General features: G+C 43.0%; 1 protein-coding gene across 1 annotated transcript in view; it reads right to left on the bottom strand.

The window, feature by feature from the left end:
- LOC119171376 (BH3-only protein sayonara) overlaps positions 1-20,856 on the bottom strand; it is a 34,260-nt gene extending 13,404 nt beyond the window's left edge. Inside the window, exons 1-5 of the mRNA XM_037422222.2 lie at positions 20,620-20,856; positions 9,706-9,786; positions 8,885-8,977; positions 8,040-8,287; positions 3,591-3,720 (exon numbers count right to left, since the gene is read on the bottom strand). Of these exons, the coding sequence (XP_037278119.2) occupies positions 3,591-3,720; positions 8,040-8,287; positions 8,885-8,977; positions 9,706-9,753 (519 nt within the window). The 5' untranslated portion in view covers positions 9,754-9,786; positions 20,620-20,856. The remainder of the gene's footprint in view (positions 1-3,590; positions 3,721-8,039; positions 8,288-8,884; positions 8,978-9,705; positions 9,787-20,619) is intronic.
- Between the last annotated feature and the right edge of the window lie 723 nt (positions 20,857-21,579).

The following is a 21,579-nucleotide window of genomic DNA, read 5'->3' as shown; positions in this document are numbered from 1 at the left end:
GGAGTATGTAAAACTTCTTTTGGGCCTAGTTGGTTCATAGCCATAGATAGCCATAGCCATAGCCATAGCCATAGTGTGTGTGTGTTCATGAGGATAGCGGAGGATAGCGGAGGAGCGAGCGACGGGGGAGGGGGTATAAGGCACGTTACTGACACCGATATCAGCGTCGCGTCCGTGCCTTATTCGGTAGAGCGTCGCGCTGCGGCCCGCCAAGTTCTCTTTCTTTTAAAGATAGAGAGAAAACTGCGGACGCCGCCGACGGCGGTGGATGGTTTGGGGTCGCTTATAAAGTGTATTCACACTTAAAACGGGGTATAGGGTACCTTCCAAAAGCGTGGAGGGTTTTTTTTCCGGCTTCTTTCTTTTCTTGTTTCGAGGGAGCTCGATGAAATGCGCGCGCGCTCGCGGTCACGCAACGCTGTCAGCGCGCGGAAAAAATAAGCATCAAGAACTGCGCGAACATGAACCCCTTTTTGCGAGGAGAAGCGGTGTTTTTGAAGCGGACGCGTGTGAAAATTTGACGGTGGTGTGCGGGCGTGAGACGCCCTCTCTGATGCGACGACAGACGGCTACCTCATAGCGAGGACACGTGTATCGCCTATTGCTTTACACTCAACGTGGCCGATACAACTCACAACATGCTACGTGAAGCAGAACTTCTTTTAGAATATGTTATGCAATCTGTCCTGAAAAAAAGAAAAGAGGTCTGGTTATGTATTTATACATGGGCACGATGCGAAGTCTCTCTCTCTCTCTAATATATATATATATATATATATATATATATATATATATATATATATATATATATATATATATATATATATATATGAAAGTAGATGCGCTTTCACATAACGACTTTTTATTCTGCCGACGTTTCGACGGGAGCCCCGTCTTTTTCATGCCTTGAAAAAGATGGGGCTCCCGTCGAAACGTCGGCAGAATAAACAGTTGTTATGTGAAAGCGCATCTACTTTCATATTTATAACCTTGCGGCAACCGAAGTTTATATATATATATATATATATATATATATATATATATATATATATATATATATATATATATATAGAGAGAGAGAGAGAGAGAGAGAGAGAGAGATAAGGGAAAGAAGTGTATACCTAAGGGCTCGTTTTTCCGTGTTTTGTCACAATATTAATGAGATCTAACAGACAATAATGCCAAGGAATAAAGGAATGTACTGGGGAAGTTATTAGAACCAATGTATTGTAAATAAAAAGAAAGAAAAGTGGCTGAAAAAATAACTTGCCGTGAGCAGGAACCGTACCTACGACCTTCGAATAACGCGTTCGATGCTCTAGCCACTGAGCTATCACGGCGGCTATCCCTCCAGCCACATTATTGGGTTCATATGTCAATTTCAACGTGGGAGTGTCAGTCAGCGCCATCTGTAGCCGCAGCGGCGAGTGTACACCATTTTATGAGCCTGTGTGGCGTCACGTAGCACGTGAACTTATTACGAGCGGGCAGCTGACCAATAGTTCCTCGTATACAACCTAACGGCACCAAGTCTGCCAGTACGAGACCCTCGTCAATGAATAAGGGAAAGAAGTGTATACCTAAGGGCTCGTTTTTCCGTGTTTTGTCACAATATTAATGAGATCCAACAGACAATGATGCGAAGGAATGTATATGGGAAGTTATTAGAACCAATGTAAATAAAAAGAAATAAAAGTGGCTGAAAAAATTATATATATATATATATATATATATATATATATATATATATATATATATATATATATATATATATATATATATATATATATATATATATATATATATATATATATATATGTGTGTGTGTGTGTGTGTGTGTGTGTGTGTGTGTGTGTGTGTGTGTGTGTGTGTGTGTGTGTGTGTGTGTGTGTGTGTGTGTGTGTGTGTGTGTGTGTGTGTGTGTGTGTGTGTGTGTGTGTGTGTGTTCATGCTATTCCATCGCCTGGCGAATAAACTCAGGTCAAGTATACTAAGGTAGGCGTAGATCATAAGCGCTGATGGTGAGAGGTGCGGTAATTTATTTGATACCTATAGGCCATCATATCTGTAGACTAAAATAGCTGAAAATCGACGTATGGTATTATTCTGATTAACCGGGAAAGAATATCATTAATTAATCAGTTAGGTGCATTCGTAATTTTATGCGTGTGATCAAAAGGAAAGTACTCAACAAGACCAACGAGAACAGGTGACATAATCGCAAAGGAAAGTTGCATATCTTGAATCGATTTGAACTGCACCTTGCGTGAGTGGTTTTCGCGGTTGGGAGCTGCTTTGCTGATCGGGAATTTGTGCCTGACGTCCTATTTTTGGTAGAGTGCCATTGGAATTTTCTAGAAATGGCGCGAAGTGCAGCGCGCGCATTGATTTGAACCTGAGGCATTTACAGGTGAATCGTTAATCGTAACGGCGTAGCTGAATAAGTTCTCTTTCACGCTGTTGATCCGGATTGAACGTTGATCGAAGCCGACGCTGGCCTTGTATTTAGGGGCGAAGCTCCTTACGCCTTGAGTCGTACGTCCCGTGTTTGTAGTAGTAGCCACCTCTCGTTTAGTCCTTAGAATGTCCGTTGAAATACGGTACTTGTACATGATAAATATATGGTGAAAAGAAACGAGATGGTGGTACTTGGAGTGTTCACTAGATGGACGGACAGACGGACGGATGGATGGGCGCATGGACGGGCGCACGGATGGACGCACCTAGGGACGGAAGCAAGAATGAACGGACGGACTGATGGACGCTTCGCTTCACTTATCGTCATTCACTCCGTGCATATGCTGTGATTTTTTTTTTCGCGACCTGGACAGATCACTCACACGAATATGTCTAATGATAATCGAAACATTAATCGAATTAAATCATTCGCTCACCCATTTAGTATGCTATGTCTAAGAAAATACTTTTTCCCCTTCTCAAAAGGAAACTGCGGAGTCACCTATGTGGCACCAGGGCTGAACATGTTAATGCCCAAACACAACACGTGAGCCTTGAAATATCATTGCTTGTTTTATAAGAGACATTCCTCGCTGGTATATTTAAAGTTCTATTTTATTGCTGTAGTTATTGTATGGTCATTCGAGACGTATTTGTGCGTTGTCGCCGTCGTAATTGTTAATAAATCCAAACGACCTCACCCTCGTATTTTTTTTTTTTTTATGTGCTAGCGAAAGCTCTTTCCGTACCTTGCATCTATGGGAGCACAATTCCACTGGCATGAAGCAAAAGAAAACAGCCGCAAATTCAAAGGCACACAAAAGATTATAGAGGTAAGGATAGAGAAGAAGTGAAGAAAAAGGCCGGACAAATTAATTTTTCACGAAACGAAAACGTTTTCAAGCCAGGGTTGCCGAACACTCACTCTTTAGGCAAGGTAAGGGTAGCTAATCAGATGGTAATATTAGCTGACTAACCTGCCGGTATCCCTCTGCGTCTCTCTCCCTCTCTTTTCACTTTCTCTCTGTCTCATTCCTATTTGGTTTATCAACCCCAGTGATTTTCATATGTATTCGTAGCACCGATATTGGATAAAGCGTTACTGAGGGAACCACTGAATGCGCGTTCGTCACCATTCTGTTCACGTCGTCCAGGTACTCCTCTTGGTCCGGATGTAGCACTCCGTCGCCTTCCTTTTGCCTCAACAGCTCGTTTCTCACTGTCACGGCCTCGCCTTCGTTGAAAAGGCTATTCACCGCTGCCCTGTAATAAATGCACGCAGGATGTGTTATGTGGCCTTAGCACGAGTTGAAGAAGATGTACGACGGGAATAACGTGGACATTTAGTACGACACAAGCAAGGTGGCGCTCTCGTGTTGATCGTGAAATCCAAAAAAAAAATCATTAATATATTACACGTGACACTTTCGTGTCTCTTGTCATGCTCAGTAGACAGGGAAGAGAGGGATGACACAGTGGTTCACACATGTCTGAAATATTATTATGTACAAAAAAAAAAGGACGCGCTGTTTGTTTTTTTCCCAAAAAATGAACACGAATGAACCACACCCCAAGTTGTCATTTTTTACATTGTATATCTCTACTTATCTTTGTGATTATTGTTGACTCATATTCATACATTTGCAACACCTTCGGACCTTCTTACATATATATTTTGTTTGACGATGAGGAATTTAAGGTGCGCTGCTATACCATTAATCATCAGTCCGTTTTTTTTTTGTATTGCGTTGATTTTTTGTTAAAAATTAGCTTGTGAACGAAAGCGGCATGCTTGTAATTAAACTAGGGGAACGATACACATTTGAGCTATTTTGCATTGCAATTAACAAGACAGGTATAAATATCGCATTTTGAAGGAATTACTTATTTAGTAATAGAAGCAGTCACACATGACCAACCAATCTGTGATGACCTTATTCTGCCCTTCAAACTTTAATGCAGTCTGCAATAGAGGTAGTCGTTGACGCTTAATGCTAACGAATGTCATCAGTACAGTGGTCCTTAGAATAAAAACTTATATAGTGGCCGTGACATAATAAAGCAGGGTCTTCTATCGTGTTTTTTGTTATTCGTTATGTAGTATTGAAATAATCAACCCCGGGAATATTTAATACATAACACGCTGCGCATTTGTCGACAACGTTCACTAAATTTTGACTGCTGTATGTGTTCGTGCACCGAGCGAAAAATCTGGGCCACTGCGGCTGGTCGATGAACACAAACACCGCCAGAATAGTAGCATGCGCCACGTCTGGTGGCCAGGCCACGTCAGGTCAGGTTAGCTTATTTTCCTAATTGCCCCTTTATAAGAAGTGTTGCACAAGGGGTGGGTTCGGGTAGCGAATAGCTCAACGCAATAACATAGGTGCGTTCAATAAAGGGGGTATAGTAACAATCATTGATTGTCGGCCTAATTGGTACTTGCTTACTGACATGATTTGGCCGCAAATAATACACTCACAGGGTAAAGAAACTCAACGACAAGCACAAGCGGCAAGCCGCTTGTGCTTGTCGTTGAGTTTCTTTACCCTGTGAGTGTATTATTTTCGGCCAAATCATGTCAGTAAAGGAAGTATACGCACAAAACAGCGTTAAGGACGTATACTGCAGAAGAGACGATAGGACAGCGCACCCTTTGCTTGTCCCCTATTTTTCTCGGTATATATCTGTTCGTTGTGCTGTTTATATATCTTGTCCTGTTCCTACTTTTGCAGTTTATTTCGCATTCTAAGAGCTAAAAATAACGGCGATGACGTTGTTGTGCTTCCTCTTCTTCCTTGCTCTGTCGTAATGAGAGTGCTATACAGATGACAACGTCGTCTCGTGTGTTGTTTCCGTGAAAGCGCTCGTCCACGTGCCCGTCGCCTGCCTCTCGCTTTACATGGACCGTGCGAAGCGTCGCGTGAGAACGTGTGATGCTGTCGACCGCGGACAAGTGATGTTGACACTGCCTGTACGGGCAGGGCAGAAAAAAAGGCGAACACGTGTGCCTTTTCGGATGACGACCCCACTCTGCTTGTTTTTGTATCTGCACGGGTATCCCCGGGTGTGAATAATAGCGCGATCATTGCAGAAATATAGGTTGCTTGGGTGTGCTGTCCCTTTTCCATCCGGGGACAAAGTGATCTTAATTTATGCACACGCGAAACAAATACGTGCCACCGGGATCATCAGAGCAGCATTCACTCGCTATACATATGCATACATTGCCGTGTTAGCACTTGTCGTTAATTAGTTACTCCTACATGCGTTGATGAAGGTTTCTTTGAAGAAACGCGAAAACAAATTGTCGTATGTGCATATTTAGAACCTCCATGGGGGAAGATCGAAGTGTGGCCAATTAGACTGTTCACGATGCCTGCTGGTCTCTTTATCTCGTCCGCGCAGGGGGCTGCGAATGCGTGGTAAATTCCGAATCGGTCTTTCAAAAAAAAAAAAAAAAACAGCTTGAATCAGTTCTGCAAATGGGAGTTTGTTCAGTTCGGTTCCTTATTTTGATGTTCTTTTGCGGTGACTCGTTTCACAGCATCTTGTTTTCACTACCGGCACTAGACCCTTTATTGAGGCATAAATTTGAGGTGATTGGCCTGAAGCATCATCAGGCGGGCAGGCTGCACGCTTCATCTAATGGTTTTTCTATAACGAGTAAAACTACAGAGGAACCATTATATATATTGTGTGTTTATTATTGTGTTTTTATTGTACTGTGCGCATGAGCGCTCTTTTATTTCGCCTTCTTCTTTCACGAAGTTCCTCCACCCCTTTCTCCCTTGCTGAGTATACAAGCTTCCGGATGTCCTATAGTTAACCACTCTGCTCTTTATTTTTTGCCTCTTTCCCATCCCTTAATAGGTCAAGTATTGGGAAGCCTGGGGGCAAGTTTCATACAAAGGTGCTTTAGACAGTCTGTGTATTTGTAGGATCAGGTTACCCCGCCTTGATTGCCGCAGTCGGTTCAGCTTGGCCTAATGGAAGGATCAATATATGGTAAAGTTTAGATAACGTTGCAAGCCGAGACAGGAGTCAGAGGGAGCTACAACCATAACGAGAGCTCATTTTCCCCTTGTCATTATCTCTCTCTCTTTCTAGCGAAGACCAACAAAATCACCGTCGCAGGAAATGACGCTGCGCTCGTACTTATCAGCCGTCCTGAATTCACTAGCCGCGTCGGGGCCGCGCTGTTGTCTCGTCAATTCAAAAGACGAATGCAAACAGCTTACGAACGCTAGCAATGTAGCATGGCCTCAAACCGTAAGCCTGTGCAATAAGTTCGCTAATGGTGAGCGAGAGCAACAAAGTCACCGTTGCAACGAGTGAACGATTATGCGCGCATACGTATATGTATAGTCACGGTGTGCTTCCTTGTTCTGCCTGCAAACCTTGTGGCGAAAGTTTGCTGAAGAAGACGTCTTTCATCTATACAAGCAGGGTCAATCGCTTGCATTATTTGCGAAGCACCGGATGTCTGTCTCTACCACGAGATTATGAGTTAAAGAAAGAAAGAAAGAAAGAAAGAAAGAAAGAAAGAAAGAAAGAAAGAAAGAAAGAAAGAAAGAAAGAAAGAAAGAAAGAAAGAAAGAAAGAAAGAAAGAAAGTGCCAGTAGACGTTGCAATGACGAAACAGCACTGAGCTCTGCTCTTTTTGATTGATTGGTTGGTAAGCTGTCCTGTCTACTATATAGCTCATATTCATTGCGTGGAATTGACCAAGATGCGCAGTGAGTAGAGCGCTTTAAAAAAAAAACGACAAGAAGTTTTATAAGATCAAACGGTAAGATGACAAAGAATTCAGTGATTATAGGCCATCGTCTCGCGTCAAGTTGAAATAGCCGAATGATTGAGTACGCATTGCAATGATCAGTATCCATTGCCAAAGCTAGCCGTTCTCTTTACCCTCTTTCGTTTTTTTTTTACGTCAGTGCTGCTCCTTTGTTATTTCTCAGGAGATGTAGAGCTGTACGTGAACCAGTCATACAGCTAAAAGTATACGTGCTTGTTTTTGTTACAAGAAGCTTATTTCTCAGGAGATGTAGAGCTGCACGTGAATCAGTCATATAGCTAAAAGTATACGTGCTTGTTTTTGTTACAAGAAAACGGCAAACAAAGTGAATGCGCATAAAACTAAGACATAGAAGAGGCTTGACACACACAGTGCTTGCTGCTGGGTAAATGCGGCGAAACTTCGCACTTTCCAATTTCCCGCCAGACAAGGAGAGTGGCTCAAAGCGCCTTTTCTGATTCCTGCATCTTAGATCAGGGCTATGAACAACGAAACGACCCTCGACACTGATTCGAAACGTTATTAAGAAACATAGGCACGTAAGATCAAGTGCGTTTAAAAAAATGGATGTTGGGAATGTATACAACATATTGTGCAAAACGAGCTTGCCGCTGTTGCTGTGCCTAGGCTCAGCAGTATGTCTTCAAACTGTCGAAAATATCTGTTCTGAGTACTTTTCAGTCCACCCAACTAACTTCGTAATAGTTTCTCCCTCTGCTTAAAGAAATTAATATATGTGCTTTGAACACCTCAGGAGTACATTGGTCGTTACACAGCTCACATTTTCTGGGTCAGCCGTTGACGTTCATTCTCGAGGTTCGTGGCAGCCACTTCCAGCTGTCGCAGTTGGTCGAGCTTGATTTGGTAGCATTGCAGCGTGCGTCGACGTTCTAGTTGGTGGATGCGCCGCTCGTGCTGCACGTACGCGTGAAGGCACTCGACGGCAATGGCGGGCTCTCGGTCTTCGGATCGAGGTGATTTGTCGTCCGGCTCTATGCTCTCTGATTCCTTTGTTTCGGGCTGCATCACCTTAGAAGCGGTGGGTAAAGCCATCACGATGTTTTCACAATAACAATAATAATTGTTGGAGTATTACATGGCAAAGAAGCTTTCACAATTCATAGTGTCAGACACTTCACCTATTGCTACAACGAATCAACCAAATGAATCCAATTTCCAGTTATTCCAGGGAAGCATAGGACGCATTAACTATGGCACAGATAGAAATTAAAGTGGACAAGAATTCACTTTTTTCGTCGGTCGGTTCCTAACCTGCAACCATCAAATCCTGTGTCCGATGATCTATCCATTAAGTTACGATGGAACAGCAATCGGTAGAGCACTGATTGAGGAACGGCAAGCAGCGGAAGCCACAGCCTTCGAGTTCTCTCCATGAAAGCGATGCGCACCACAATGTATACGTGCACCAAGTGAGACTATCTAGCCCGTATCGTGCAAAATTCTACTGTCCCATTAGTGTGGTTCCTTTTTGCACCGCATTACCGCTGTTTACATGAATCGACATGCAATGTGCTATAAATGAGACGCAATGTGCCACTGCGATGTACGTATACACTTCAACGCGATGTGTTTGCGTAAGTACCGCTTAAACAACCACGAACTCACCTGCGACAGAACAGTTGTTTCTGTTTGAGGCACGTAGGAGTTTTGCTGTGGCTTCACAATTTCTGCAACGGTATCCTTGTGAGGGTATGTGACCTAGAATGAAAGATATAAAAAAGTTAGAGGATAAATGTCTGGTGTGAAAGCTTTATTAGCAGGCATTGGGCGAGAAATGAATTTTCGCCGCATTCTGCGTCAACATTTTGCCAGCCAAAATATGAAACCGCTTTGTTCAGCCTATTCTCCCTCTTTCTCTGAATGTATTCCACGCGAAGGTCAATCGTGCGTGCAGAATGTAAGCCGCACAAATCCTTATTCTAAGGATCAGTGAAACGTAGCAAAGCATCACTTTTGGAAAAGACTAAGTTATTGTCACTGCGTGCGCTTATAATTGTAAGCTCAAGATTTAATGTCGGCTAGTAATGTAAGGCCCTTTCACCTCTTCTACAAAGCATTTCTTTTTTACGTACGACATAGGGAATATGTTCCTGTGGTGCAGCGGTATATATCTACGGCGTGACTGGGTTACTTTTCTCACTCAAGCATCCATCCCTGTCTTTTTAATTTTTTAATGAAGACTGCGGCTTCTACAATGACAACGTTGCATGGTTGACATCGACTACCCTATCATTTATTGTTACCAAATTAGCATCTTTTCATTGCGTCGCATATATATCGCTTAGTTCTTCTACTATTAAAGATCGAGTGCAATGCTACGCATAAGTGCCACTCAAGTAAGACAAACGCGTTTCCGTCAGCTCGTAGCACAAAGCAAAAAAGAAAAGAAAGAGAGAAAAAAAAAGGAATCAGATTCATTCACTTACGACAACATCCAGCGGAAGCGTTGCGTGGCTGCTGCCGCCACAACCCATGCCAGCTTCCTGGCAAATCTCGCTTCGTTAAGCCTGCAGGAGTTTCAGATGAACACTAATGTTTTACCGAGGAGGTCTTCACGATTTGTCTAGTTGCTCTATCTTAGTTAAAAAGAGCATAAACAAATGAGCAGCGGGAAATAGAACGAGGATGGGCGATCAATAAGCACGTCAAAAAGGCGCCACTGATGCGCCCATTCGTGTAATATTTTCTACTGCTGCTACTGCTACTGCTTGGTTATTATATATCAAAAGCGAACGTTCAGGCCCTTTCTGTTCAACAAGTACAGCAAAGCTTTAAAGTTTTCAAGCCGCAAACATGCACGAATTATTTTCTCACTAAACGTGGGAATTCCAGATTTCTGATGCAACTCATGGAACTTACTTTTGCGTTCAAGCAACACTAAAGAGCAAAACGCTTTGCCGCGTATTAGAAATGATTGATATGTGGGGTTTAACGTCCCAAAACCACTATATGATTATGAGGGACGCCGTAGTGGAGGGCTCCGGAAATTTCGACCACCTGGGGTTCTTTAACGTGCACCCAAATCTGAGCACACGGGCCTACAACATTTCCGCCTCCATCGGAAATGCAGCCGCCGCAGCCGGGAATCGAACCCGCGACCTGCGGGTCAGCAGCCGAGTACCTTAGCCACTAGACCACCGCGGCGGGGCCCGCGTATTAGAAAGTACAACATCGCAATTGCGAAAACTCCGCTCTTACCGACACGATAAGCGAAAAAACGCGCGAAAAGAAACTGCGGGTGGAGACGCCACTTTGAGATTCTCGTACCAGACACTGTGACGTCATAAATTTTGAAGTAGTCAACTGCTGCTGGTTCTTTGTACCTTCATAACCGATACGATCGAAATGCATTGTCGCCGGTGGGTGCCATAGGCTTAGCATATTGCCACATTCCTTCCCCAAGTTTGTTATCGCCCCGTTATTTAATACTATGTTCAGTGAAAACCGCGCCTACAGTGTTCGGGAAGCTTCGATGCTGTGGTAGATCGTTTTGTTAAAATTACGCCCACTTCGGGAACATTGGAGATTATTTCGGAACCTACGTGGTTGCAAGCGATAACGCTAGAATATTCGACGGCACGTGCATAAATGCCGACGCGCTTCACCGCTAATCAATTGATCGCCGGCCGACGCTCCGTTCGCCGCTATCAGTGCCCGTGTGTTGCTGTAATCTGACCATCAGTTTCCTGGCCACAAGTTCGGCCGAATAAAAAGTTTCATCTTAACATCGAGTCTGCTGTCTTAATTCAATTCATGACCCCGTGACAATATAACGTTTCAGAAAATTTCATCGAGGCTGTCACATCATCATTGGACGTGATGTGATGATAAGTGGCCATCACTGCTGTGTGCATAGCATCAACATCACCACTGTGTGTCTTCAGAGCCCACCCATAATAATTGGTGAGCTTGGAGATCAGGTCTCCTGTCAAGCGGCCCTTTCCCCCAAGACTCATGTCACAAAAGTACGAAAAATGCGTTGGGAAATTTTTTGTTTACGTCACGCGCGGAGATTAGGCACGAGAATTGAAAATGAAACTTGAACCTTGATTTTATCAGCTAATAGTGATCTTATGACTGTGAAATTTATGCCATTAGAGTTCTCAGAGTGCAGTTTATCAACCTCAAATTACTCATTGTTGCTCTATAGTGTCCATTTAATGACGATGAAAGTATGCCAGGAGAATGCTACTGACGCAGTTGTCTGCGCTTATAATATACGAATATGCTGCATTTGACTTATGCGTCTGAACATTGGTTACCTCGTGCTGGAATGGTTAAATTTTATAATTAGGATCAGGAAATTCGTTATAGCTGCTCTAAAAGCTCACTGTCAAGGCTCTAGACTGGAGGTGCCTGAACAAATCGGAAGCAATTTATTTATTTATTTATTTATTTATTTATTTATTTATTTATTTATTTATTTATTTATTTATTTGATTGATTTGATTGATATGTGGGGTTTAACGTTCCAAAACCACCATTTGATTATAAGAGACGCCGTAGTGGAGGGCTCCGGAAATTTAGACCACCTGGGGTTCTTTAACGTGCACCCAAATCTGAGCACACGGGCCTACAACATTTCCGCCTCCATCGGAAATGCAGCCGCCGCAGCCGGGATTCGAACCCGCGCCCTGCGGGTCAGCAGCCGAGTACCTTAGCCACTAGACCACCGCAGCGGGGCATTATTTATTTATTTATTTATTTATTTATTTATTTATTTATTTATTTATTTATATTGCAAACACAAGGACACACAGTAAAGAGGGAGAGCGTAAGCTGACAACTGCCATCTGAAGGGGCACAACGCCTACTTATCCTTTCGGGAGGAGAGATGCAATGTATTTATTCATTCAAACGCAACGTTGCAGTGAAATACGGTTTAAATATGATTTTCCTCGATTGGATTTCGTATTGACAACTTATGACTCTAATGTTAAAATAACCACAGATCAGGTTGACCTTCTTCAGAAGAAAGCAACACAGTTTTTGTTTTGATTTCTCGTGTTGTGTGCCAACTCTCGCGTCAACTTCGAGAAGCCTTGACGTGAATTCCAAGTTTGTTCTGTCAAGTTGGTTCGCGAAAACTTGGCTCGTCCGTCTGGACATTGATTTCTTCGTATGTGACCTTGCGTGCAACTTCGTGTTGCAGCCTAGGATCAGTCGGAAGAACAAATTAGTAGAGAGGGCCTGTCTTGAAAATGGTCGATCCTGCGTTCGAATGGGCACGCCATGCGGTTACAACACCCCGCGGACCTGTTTTCTGCGCTTCTTGGGTTTGCACGTCAGTGCCTATTTGTGCCAAAAGTGCCCAATGATCGCTTTGGCCTTCGATAAAGATCTCGGTAAAAAAAAAAAAAAAAAAACAGGGGGCGGGGCAATTCTTAGAAATGGCGCGAGGAACACGACACCTGTTATATTTAACCACTACGAAACTCAAAGATTTGTTCATTCGAATTATTTCGATAGAAATTTCTGTTGCTGCTTTGATGTTTATGAGCAGGCTGTCAGACGGGCAGATACGCGAGAATTATGCAAGTCAGATACGCGAGAAATACAAAACGAGCTAGCTTACGTATCCCCTAGCTGGCACGTTTATTTTATTGCATTAATGTTTTAAATAAAATGGCTTGAGTGCTGATATTTCTGGTTTGCAGCACTGCGTTGGCGCATTTAAAAGAGCCCCGTAGTAAGAAAGCTCTCAAGGTAGTATGATGAAGCAATCGATGCTATGGATCAACAGCTTTTACAATCGTGCAAATAATAAGTTCCGATTCACTAAAAAAAAATGTTCTATAGCTGACGGGCACTAACAGCTAAAATCACGACGATGTCTCGGAAAACTCACTACTTCTAAAAAAATACAATGAGTTTTTTTTGTTCATAAGCTCGGACTTCCGCTACTCTCTAGCCCAACAAAATTTTTACGGCATAACTCAATATCTTTACGTCAGTAGGCTTGTCGTGTGCGTTTCATACATAAGTTTTTCTCTGGTTTTTACGCTTCGAGCTTGGTCTGAGCAAAGACGATTAATTATGTAGCAAGAGCGTTCAGGGCCATTCTCTACGAAGTGCATATTTTATGACCCAAGTAGCTCATAAATCGAGTTCACTTGATGGCTATAATTTCATCTGTGCAATAGAATACTTTCGTAGACACGCTGCCGCTCTTATGTCGCGGAAACAGAAACTGTGCAGAATGCAGTTTTCCAGAACCAACCGGAGACAAAAATAGCAGTTGTATTTTTGTGAAGCAATGAAATCACTACTTTAGAGCTCTGGGCAAAAAATGAGTGCATAGCATCACATTTATACTATGGTCTCGAGGAGGAGCAGTGAACAAGTTTAATGCGCTTCCGTCATGCAGTGCACGGAGACAAACGATACAAACGTGATACACAGCAATATCTCGTATTGCCGATTGTCAGAACCTCCTTGTAACACATATTTCACAAATCGTCTCAGTAAATGAATACGAATTCATCGCTGTAGTTCTAAGGGACAACAAACCTTTGCGATAGTCTCTATGGTATGTAAAGTGTTACCATGTGACGTGAAAGGCACTGTTATGTACATGCGTCCTGTTTTTCTATTTTTAGTCGGCCTTAGTGTAGGGCGCCAAGCGACCTCTTTATGCTGTTTAACCTCTAACGCATCTTTCTCTTACCACCCTAAATGAAAGCAATGTTCACCCTAATTTTATATCGCTTCATGGTCCTCCCAAAAATTTACGAGTATGGCCTCGTGAAGAAAATCTCATTTGCTTGCCGCGTCCAGCTTAGAAAGAAAAAAAAATCGGGGCTGAAAATGCAAGCAGAGAAAGAGTGCTGATGTCATAACGATGACCCAGAGCTGGCCAGCAAGGACAAGGGGACAATGAGGAGCTCGCTGTGTCAAGTATGACCGGTGATCGCTTTCTACACGGGAACGCCCTCCCAGCGAGACCCAGTTTTGCCCGTGTACGTATAGCCATCGACCGGAATACCAAATCTCAGCGAGCTGTGTGGCAGGCGGCCATAGAGTGGAAGCAATGGTGCGGATGTGCTGTACGGCCTGGGCCGAGCCCTTGATTAATGGGCCGAGATCGCCGCTCCACTCCCTGGCCCGCTTCCGAACCGATGGCCCGGAACTCAGGTCGCTGGCCCCATCTCTTGTCGCCGCGGCTGCGGCCATCAGAACCATAGCGGGCGGCGAGGCACTTGTAGACACGGAAGGAAGGAGGCGAACGAAGCAAGGGGGGTGCACTGATAGGGAAAAACTCCTTCAAATACGTACGAGGGAGTGAGGCGACAGCCGTTCTTAGAACCGATATTGGTCCATGGTCCAGGGATACGTCGACGTGCTTCGTTGCATTTTCAACGCTCGGGCATCACGACGGCTCATCTACGCAGGTGAAAGCTAAGCTTTCCCAATTTCATTTTTCAAGTAAGAGAAGGTACAAACAAAGAGAGTGGAAAACCTAATGAAAAAGCAGTGATGTACGACGCGGGACGAAAAGGGTGTAGAAAAGGGGGTGAAGGGGGCAGCTTTTATGCAAAGTGAGGGGTTCATTACTCGCTCCTGATGAAGCCGGGAATCCTCGTGGAACACGCCCATTTTTAATGCGTTCGTTTGTACAGTGTAGGGCGGTGGGAGAGGTGACCCAAATTGTGATCTGCACGCTCTTATTTTGCTATTTCGTGGAAGTAGGCAGGCATGGCGGGTGAGCTGGGGATGACGAGTGAAAGGCCTGGCGTGGCACGTGCACTTGAGAGAGGTACGAGTGGTCCGTAGAGGGAGTGTGGGAAGAGAGAAGAAGCAGGTCGACGCACGTTTTTCCAAGAAACAAAGTTCAGCTGCGTGATCAGAAGAATGTCTTCCTCACACGCGACACGAGATATCGTGGGCAAAAAAAAAGAAAGAAAAGAAAAAAAAATGTTGAATAGACCACCGTCGGGCACACACTACAGAAGCGCTGCTAAACACGGGAGTGCTGCTGAAGCAGAATGGAATACAATAGAATGGAATAGAATGGAACAGAAAAAGAATAGAACAGAATAGAATGGAATAGAAAAGGGTAGAAAAAGATAGAGAAGCAAAAAAGCAAGCAAGGAGGCAAGAAAGAAAGAAAGAGAGAAAGAAAGAAGGAAATGAAGAAAGAAAGAAAGAAAGAAATAAAGAAAGAAAGAGAGAGAGAAAGAAAGAAGGAAAGAAAGAAAGGGGATTCTTATATAAGCCGTGGGGCCTGTACGTAAGCTAGCCGGAAAGAATATCCTATAAGAAGGCAAAAAAGGGTTGCTTTTACTTCAAGGTGATATGTATGTATATGATGGTACCAGTCAAATATGCGTTTAAGTAGAAAAGTGACGCGCATCGCCGAAAGCGTACATTTAATACCACCGAGCAACGCCGTAGAAAACTGTATCGATTCGATTGATATTTCATGATGACCGGTAAAAGAGCATAGCAGCAGACGATATTTTCAAAGTAGTGCACCATAAATTACGCGTTCACCAGTGGGGAAGGCTTGCTGAATCGAGATATCGTCATGGCACTCTAGACGGCAATTGCAGTTGTTGATTACAGCCGTTGCACGGGTTACTTGACTATAAACACTTTCGTTTCTCTCTATGTTACCTGTTATTCGATCAATAAATCTGCATTCTTCAAGTGTGCAAGAAGTTCACGTCCTTTTTCGTAAGTACGTTCCCTGTCTAAGCTTTGCTGTGACATGAATAACTTCTTGACAATCGTTGTACATTGAATTGTACATATCATTCTAACCTTTCGATATTTATTTCGAAATCGATTAGCCAAAATATTCAGGAAAAAAGGGAACTAACATGCCTGCCGAGACTGGTTTTGAAATCGCATGATCACATTCTTTCGGTCTGCTTTTATTAAAAGTGACATCTTGCCACTGTTATGTCGTCAAAGACGACAGAAGATATCCACAAAGTGAGTTGCGATTTAAGCAAGCGTAGATTGATAAAGGTAACAGACTCAATTCCACGAGAAGGCAAACGCGTGAGAAAGAGACAGAAAATTAGATAGGCAGATGAGATTAAGAAGTTTGCAGGTATCACTTGGCAACGAAGGCGCAGGACCGGGTTGACTGCATAGCGAGGCTTTTGACCTTCATAGGGAAAATGGATCCGGAGTGGTTAATCATACGTCATGATTTGGGCACCTAGATGCACATAATTGCAAGCATCTTTGCCATGTGGCTATAGTCTTTCTTTTCATTAGCACTGCGCTCCTATGTTACTTTTTTGGTGGTATGTTAACCCTTTAAGAATGATCAAGCAGGCGTTTTGCCCATCAAGATGCACTTGAAGTTGAAGTAGAAGTTTACTTCAGGCAAAAGCAAAAAAAAAAAAAAAGAAACGTACAATTTGCCTAGGGGACCGGCGAAAAGGCATAGAAGCCTGACAAAGCGCCTGCCCCCTGTAAACACAAAACCCACCAAAATAACACAGTGCTCAGTGTAAAGTAAAGAGTCAATAAGAAATTAAGCATAAATAAGTTTCTACATGCAAAACAAGTACAGGAAAACATAAATGAGCGAAAAATTTGCGCAGGCAATGAAATCAATAAAGCATATGCGTGTCCGACAAATGAAGCAAACTGTAGAGGACATAAACAAACTCTAATGTAAGACATGTAAAATACCTGAAGAAACTTTAAATTTGAATACAAGGTTTCAACAATCAAAAGACAACATTATCAATAAGGAATATGTTTGACCGATAAATGAAACACAGTTTGGATAACATAACCAAACGTTAATGTGATTTACACAAGAAAATACTTCAGGGAACATGAAACAAAGATGGTGACTTGTTAGCCTATTCTTGTTACAAAGAAAGACTTGTTAGCCTATTCTTTACCTGCTTCCCCTACCTACTTTAATATTTTGTACATCCAAATATTGTAATTACACTAGTTGGCGCTCATTTGCCTTTAACTGTAGTTGAGTCTTAGGCGGTTAAATGTTCGAAAGCAGACTTGTTCTTGCTCATTTCCGTCATTATTCACTATTAATCACTTAGTCCCCACTCATTCTAAGCATCATCCTCATTATACGTCAAATTGAAAGAAACCTTAACGAACAGCCACTGCTCCGCTGCATAACTAATTCAAGCCGCTGTGAATGTATATAGTTTAGAGCTAAACGTGCTGACTATATTGAGCTATAGTCTAACTTTCTTTTATTTAATAAATGAAAGACGGTGAAATAAAAAAAAACACGAACAAATTTCAAGCCTAACGAATCATTAACTCGAGACGCCTGTTTACAGATGAACAATTGTAACACGTTCTGCGTGCCCCGTAATCTATTCTAATATAGCGTGTCAGCACGTTCTTAGAATGTTTTATATGTCAGGTGCAGTATGCCGTAATGTACGAAGACAAAGTTTAGGGCTCTGCGTCATGTCGTTCCACTGTGAGAACATGTACATTTCGTATGAAATGAATTTAAAGCAGGAATAACCGCAGTAGTTTTTTAGCGATGCTGTCTTTTATTTTATAGATGAATTATTCTGAGTGAAGACGGCAAGCAATGAATTTTGTAGCACTGAACACTGTTAATAAGCGCTCACAGCTCAATCTTACACTTGCGTGCCATTATTTTGAAGCTATGGTTTTCCAATGTCCTTTTTATCAAGTATTTTAAAATATGCGCTTCTATCGGCATGACTATATCGTACCCTGATCTTCCATAATGAAGATGTTTTATCTCACAGATCTCTGCATTCTATATATTTTTTAATGATGTTTCAAATTTTCTTCGGTGTATTGTTTTTTTTTTAGAAATTGGAAGCAGCATGGCTAATGGTAGGCCATTTTTCATTCCCCTGAGACTGGCAAATCTACCGGTGCCCTTGTTTTTTTTTTCCTCCTCACGATAATTAATTTCCTACTTCTTTTCTTATTTTGGATATTTCGTACATCAATTGGGAACTAAAGAGCTATGCACCACAATTTGCTACTAAATGACACAAACCTGTTTTGCTTTGCTAGAATAACTTGGGTTCGAAATCGCTAAGACTGTTCTCAAAGCAGACCCTGCTTGGACACCCACCTTGTCAGCAGACCAGCACTCTTGAAAAAAAAAGTGATACTTTCTCAAATATAAAAGTAAACACCAAAAAATATTTTGATGGACGTTCCACATATTGATATCGTATAGTACCCTCACTACTTACGAGTTATAAGTTGTATCATGCCACCACTTCGTCGGTATAATCGTTATTATGGGCGCACTAACTGCGCCTGTGCACGTGTGGAGTCATGTGAATAGCTGAACTTCGACGACAAACCAAGTAATCCTTAGAACCTGAGAAATTTAACCAGCAAAACTTAAACTTAGTGGTCCGCTGTTTACCACCAAGTTAATAACGACAGTTCGTATTAGAATTCCTTGGAATTACTGGTTGCGTCTATCAGGAAAATCCTTATCGGTGTTTGTCACCCGTCTGTTCTCTTTTTCATTTTTAGTGTACCAGAGCTTAGTAGTTGTAATTTCCAAATTTCCGAGCGTCTTAGTCCTCGGATGACTTTCTGATTTTCAGTTGATTGGTTGTGAGGTCAACCCAACTTCTATGGCACATGCGAGCTAAGAGGACAAAAGAATGTCGGTAAAGCCGAGCAATACAAAGCTTCATATATAGAGGTGCAGCTTCAATTATATATAGCTATGCAGGATTCAATTTACCTGGACAGTTTTTGCTCACTTCCGTGCTCAGAGCACTTTATGCTGACAGCTGCTATTCGCGACGAGAGAAATACAAACAAGAATACATAAAAATGCGTTTCGAGTTTGCACCACCGCACAATTCGTCGTAAGCGTGTAAGCTCCGGACTACTTAATTAAGAATTTCGTTTTATGTATAAGAACAATACGCAATTTGAGCAGTGCACGGACTGTAACTTTTTCAGCGTGAATTCCAAAAATTACGACGAAGATGTGGGTCATTCCACGAAACGCTTCAACCGTATCGCATTGTTTTTTTTATCTGCTGCATTTTCCCCGAAAGCTTATGTTGTTAATACCATTTTTGTGTAGGTATGTAACAGTGTAGCTCTGCAAGAATGAAGGTGTCAATTTTGAACGAACGATGCGTAAGGAGTTCTCCAACGAGTGTTTTCTCAATGAGCGTCAATTTGTTTCATTTATTCTGTAACTGCATTCATGAATGACATATTATTGGTCTGCTGATTTCCGAGAATGTCGCATTCACCTCCGTCACTTTTCCTATAAAACGTCCTTACTTTAAAAAGCAGGTGTGGAGAATGACATGAAAAAAGCATATGTTTATTACGCACTTTATAGTGGAAGACTCCCCGTTAGTTTTGACAGCAGCTGGGGTTCTTTAACACCAACCAATTGCTAGTAAATCCACGTGCGGCAGCCGTGGCTTGGTATTGCACCCTCGTGCCCGAGCGTAACAGCGTGACAGCACAGTCGCTAAGTTTTACCATGGTGGGTCTTTTCAAACTTTGACAATGTTCCTTTTGTTTTCAGAAGGGTGCTCCAGGTTAGCTGAAACCAACTTAGTTTCTTCACAAGAACGTTAAGCATTGTACGAAGTGAATATCATCTTTGACTTGACAGTTTTCCCTTTCTTTTCCTCGTTTAAATGAGACGCCTGAAATGGTGTTGGTATACCCAGTTCCCGATCCTTTTCCTATGAATAAGGGACCAGAGTATTCTCACTCTAAATGTGCGGTCATTCTCCCAGAATTCAATTGACACTTGTCTTTTTGTCACTTCTGGTTTACATTTTCAGACTAAGTCAACTCGATTCCAGGAAAAGCTCGTTCAAATAGACACATCCTGTCAATACTTTGCTTGACTTTTGAGCAAAGAAAGAGGAGCAGAGAACTGCCGCTCATGATTTGACGGTAGTCAGGCGGAGTTTACCACTCGCTTGTCACGCACTATACGGCATTACTTAGTTTGCGCTCACCCCGCCGCGTTGGTCTAGTGGCTAAGGTACTCGGCTGCTGACCCACAGGTCGCGGGATCAAATTCCGGCTTTGGTGGCTGCATTTCCGATGGAGGCGGAAATGTTGTAGGCCCGTGTGCTCAGATTTGGGTGCGCATTAAAGAACCTCAGGTGGTCGAAATTTCCGGAGCCCTCCACTACGACGTTTCTCATAATCATATGGTGGTTTTGGGACGTTAAGCTCTCCAAATCAATCAATCAATTAGTTGGCGCTCGTACGTGTTTCTTCTTTAAACGCCACTAATAAAGACACAGTCCCATTTCGAATGCGTGTCTCGCGACCCGCGCACCTGGTTGCGACACTAACGCCGCCAGCAGCGCAACCGCCGCTGGCTGACCACTGCTCACCTTTCGCTCAGAGCGCTACGGGCTCGGCCGGTGGAGTGTCCGGTGCAGGGGAGGGGCGATTCCGGCCACCGGTCGGTCGCGTGGTGGTTCCGCGCGTCGGCGACATCGAATCGTGAAGCGTCCGCGTCTGCGGATAGTCCCCGCCCGTCGCTTTTGTGTTCCGCACGGTCGATATCGTCCGGGCAACAGAGAATGTCGGTGAAAAAAAAGTAAAATTAGATACGACGAACGCAGTGACTGCTACAGTGCGTGTTGAGTTGTGCCCGGCCCGTTCACGATATGGGCCGCGGCCTGGGCTGTAAAGGAGGGAAGGAGAGGAGGGTCGTGACCCGAAAGCCTATCATACAAGGGCCACTTTATCTGGGTTATTTCTTTTCAGTTTATTTTTTACTCGTTTTCGTGGTCGCGACAGAAATAGGAGCGGCGATTCATCTTTCTTTCTTTTATTTTTCACTGACGCAGCTTTATGTGCTCATAACGTTGCGCAACAGATGCGGCGGAAGAAAGCATGGGCAGTATAAAAAACTGCAAGGAAATGCGCAGTTTTATAATTTACCTCGAAGAACGAAAGGTTAACACAAAGAAAAGTTGGTACAACTCTCGATAATCTCTCCTGTTTTTCGAACGTTTACGCCTATAGTGGCACATCTCTAATCCCACGACAAATGTCCGTGATTATGATTTAACCCTTGTGCTAGCTGAAACATATCGCATACACCTGAACACAGCATATGGGAAATCCCGGGCAAAATTGGCATCAACAAGCACGTTACAAAACACTGATACCCAACATGCGCTCCTTGAAAGCATCATCAAAGCCACGATGTGTGCTCATCAGTAATAAAGTAGCAAGTGCCTGTACTAACTCATACACTACCACACCACTCTTCAGAAACCTTGAGAGACAGTGTTCGTAGCTAGAGCCATGAACGCAGAAAAGCGTTCCGCTTTCCGCAGGAG

This window comes from Rhipicephalus microplus, chromosome 4 (assembly GCF_043290135.1).
Source record: "Rhipicephalus microplus isolate Deutch F79 chromosome 4, USDA_Rmic, whole genome shotgun sequence".
NCBI lineage: Eukaryota > Metazoa > Arthropoda > Arachnida > Ixodida > Ixodidae > Rhipicephalus > Rhipicephalus microplus.
The sequence above is the reverse complement of the archived record's forward strand: the minus strand, read 5'-3'. Positions and strand labels throughout refer to the sequence as shown.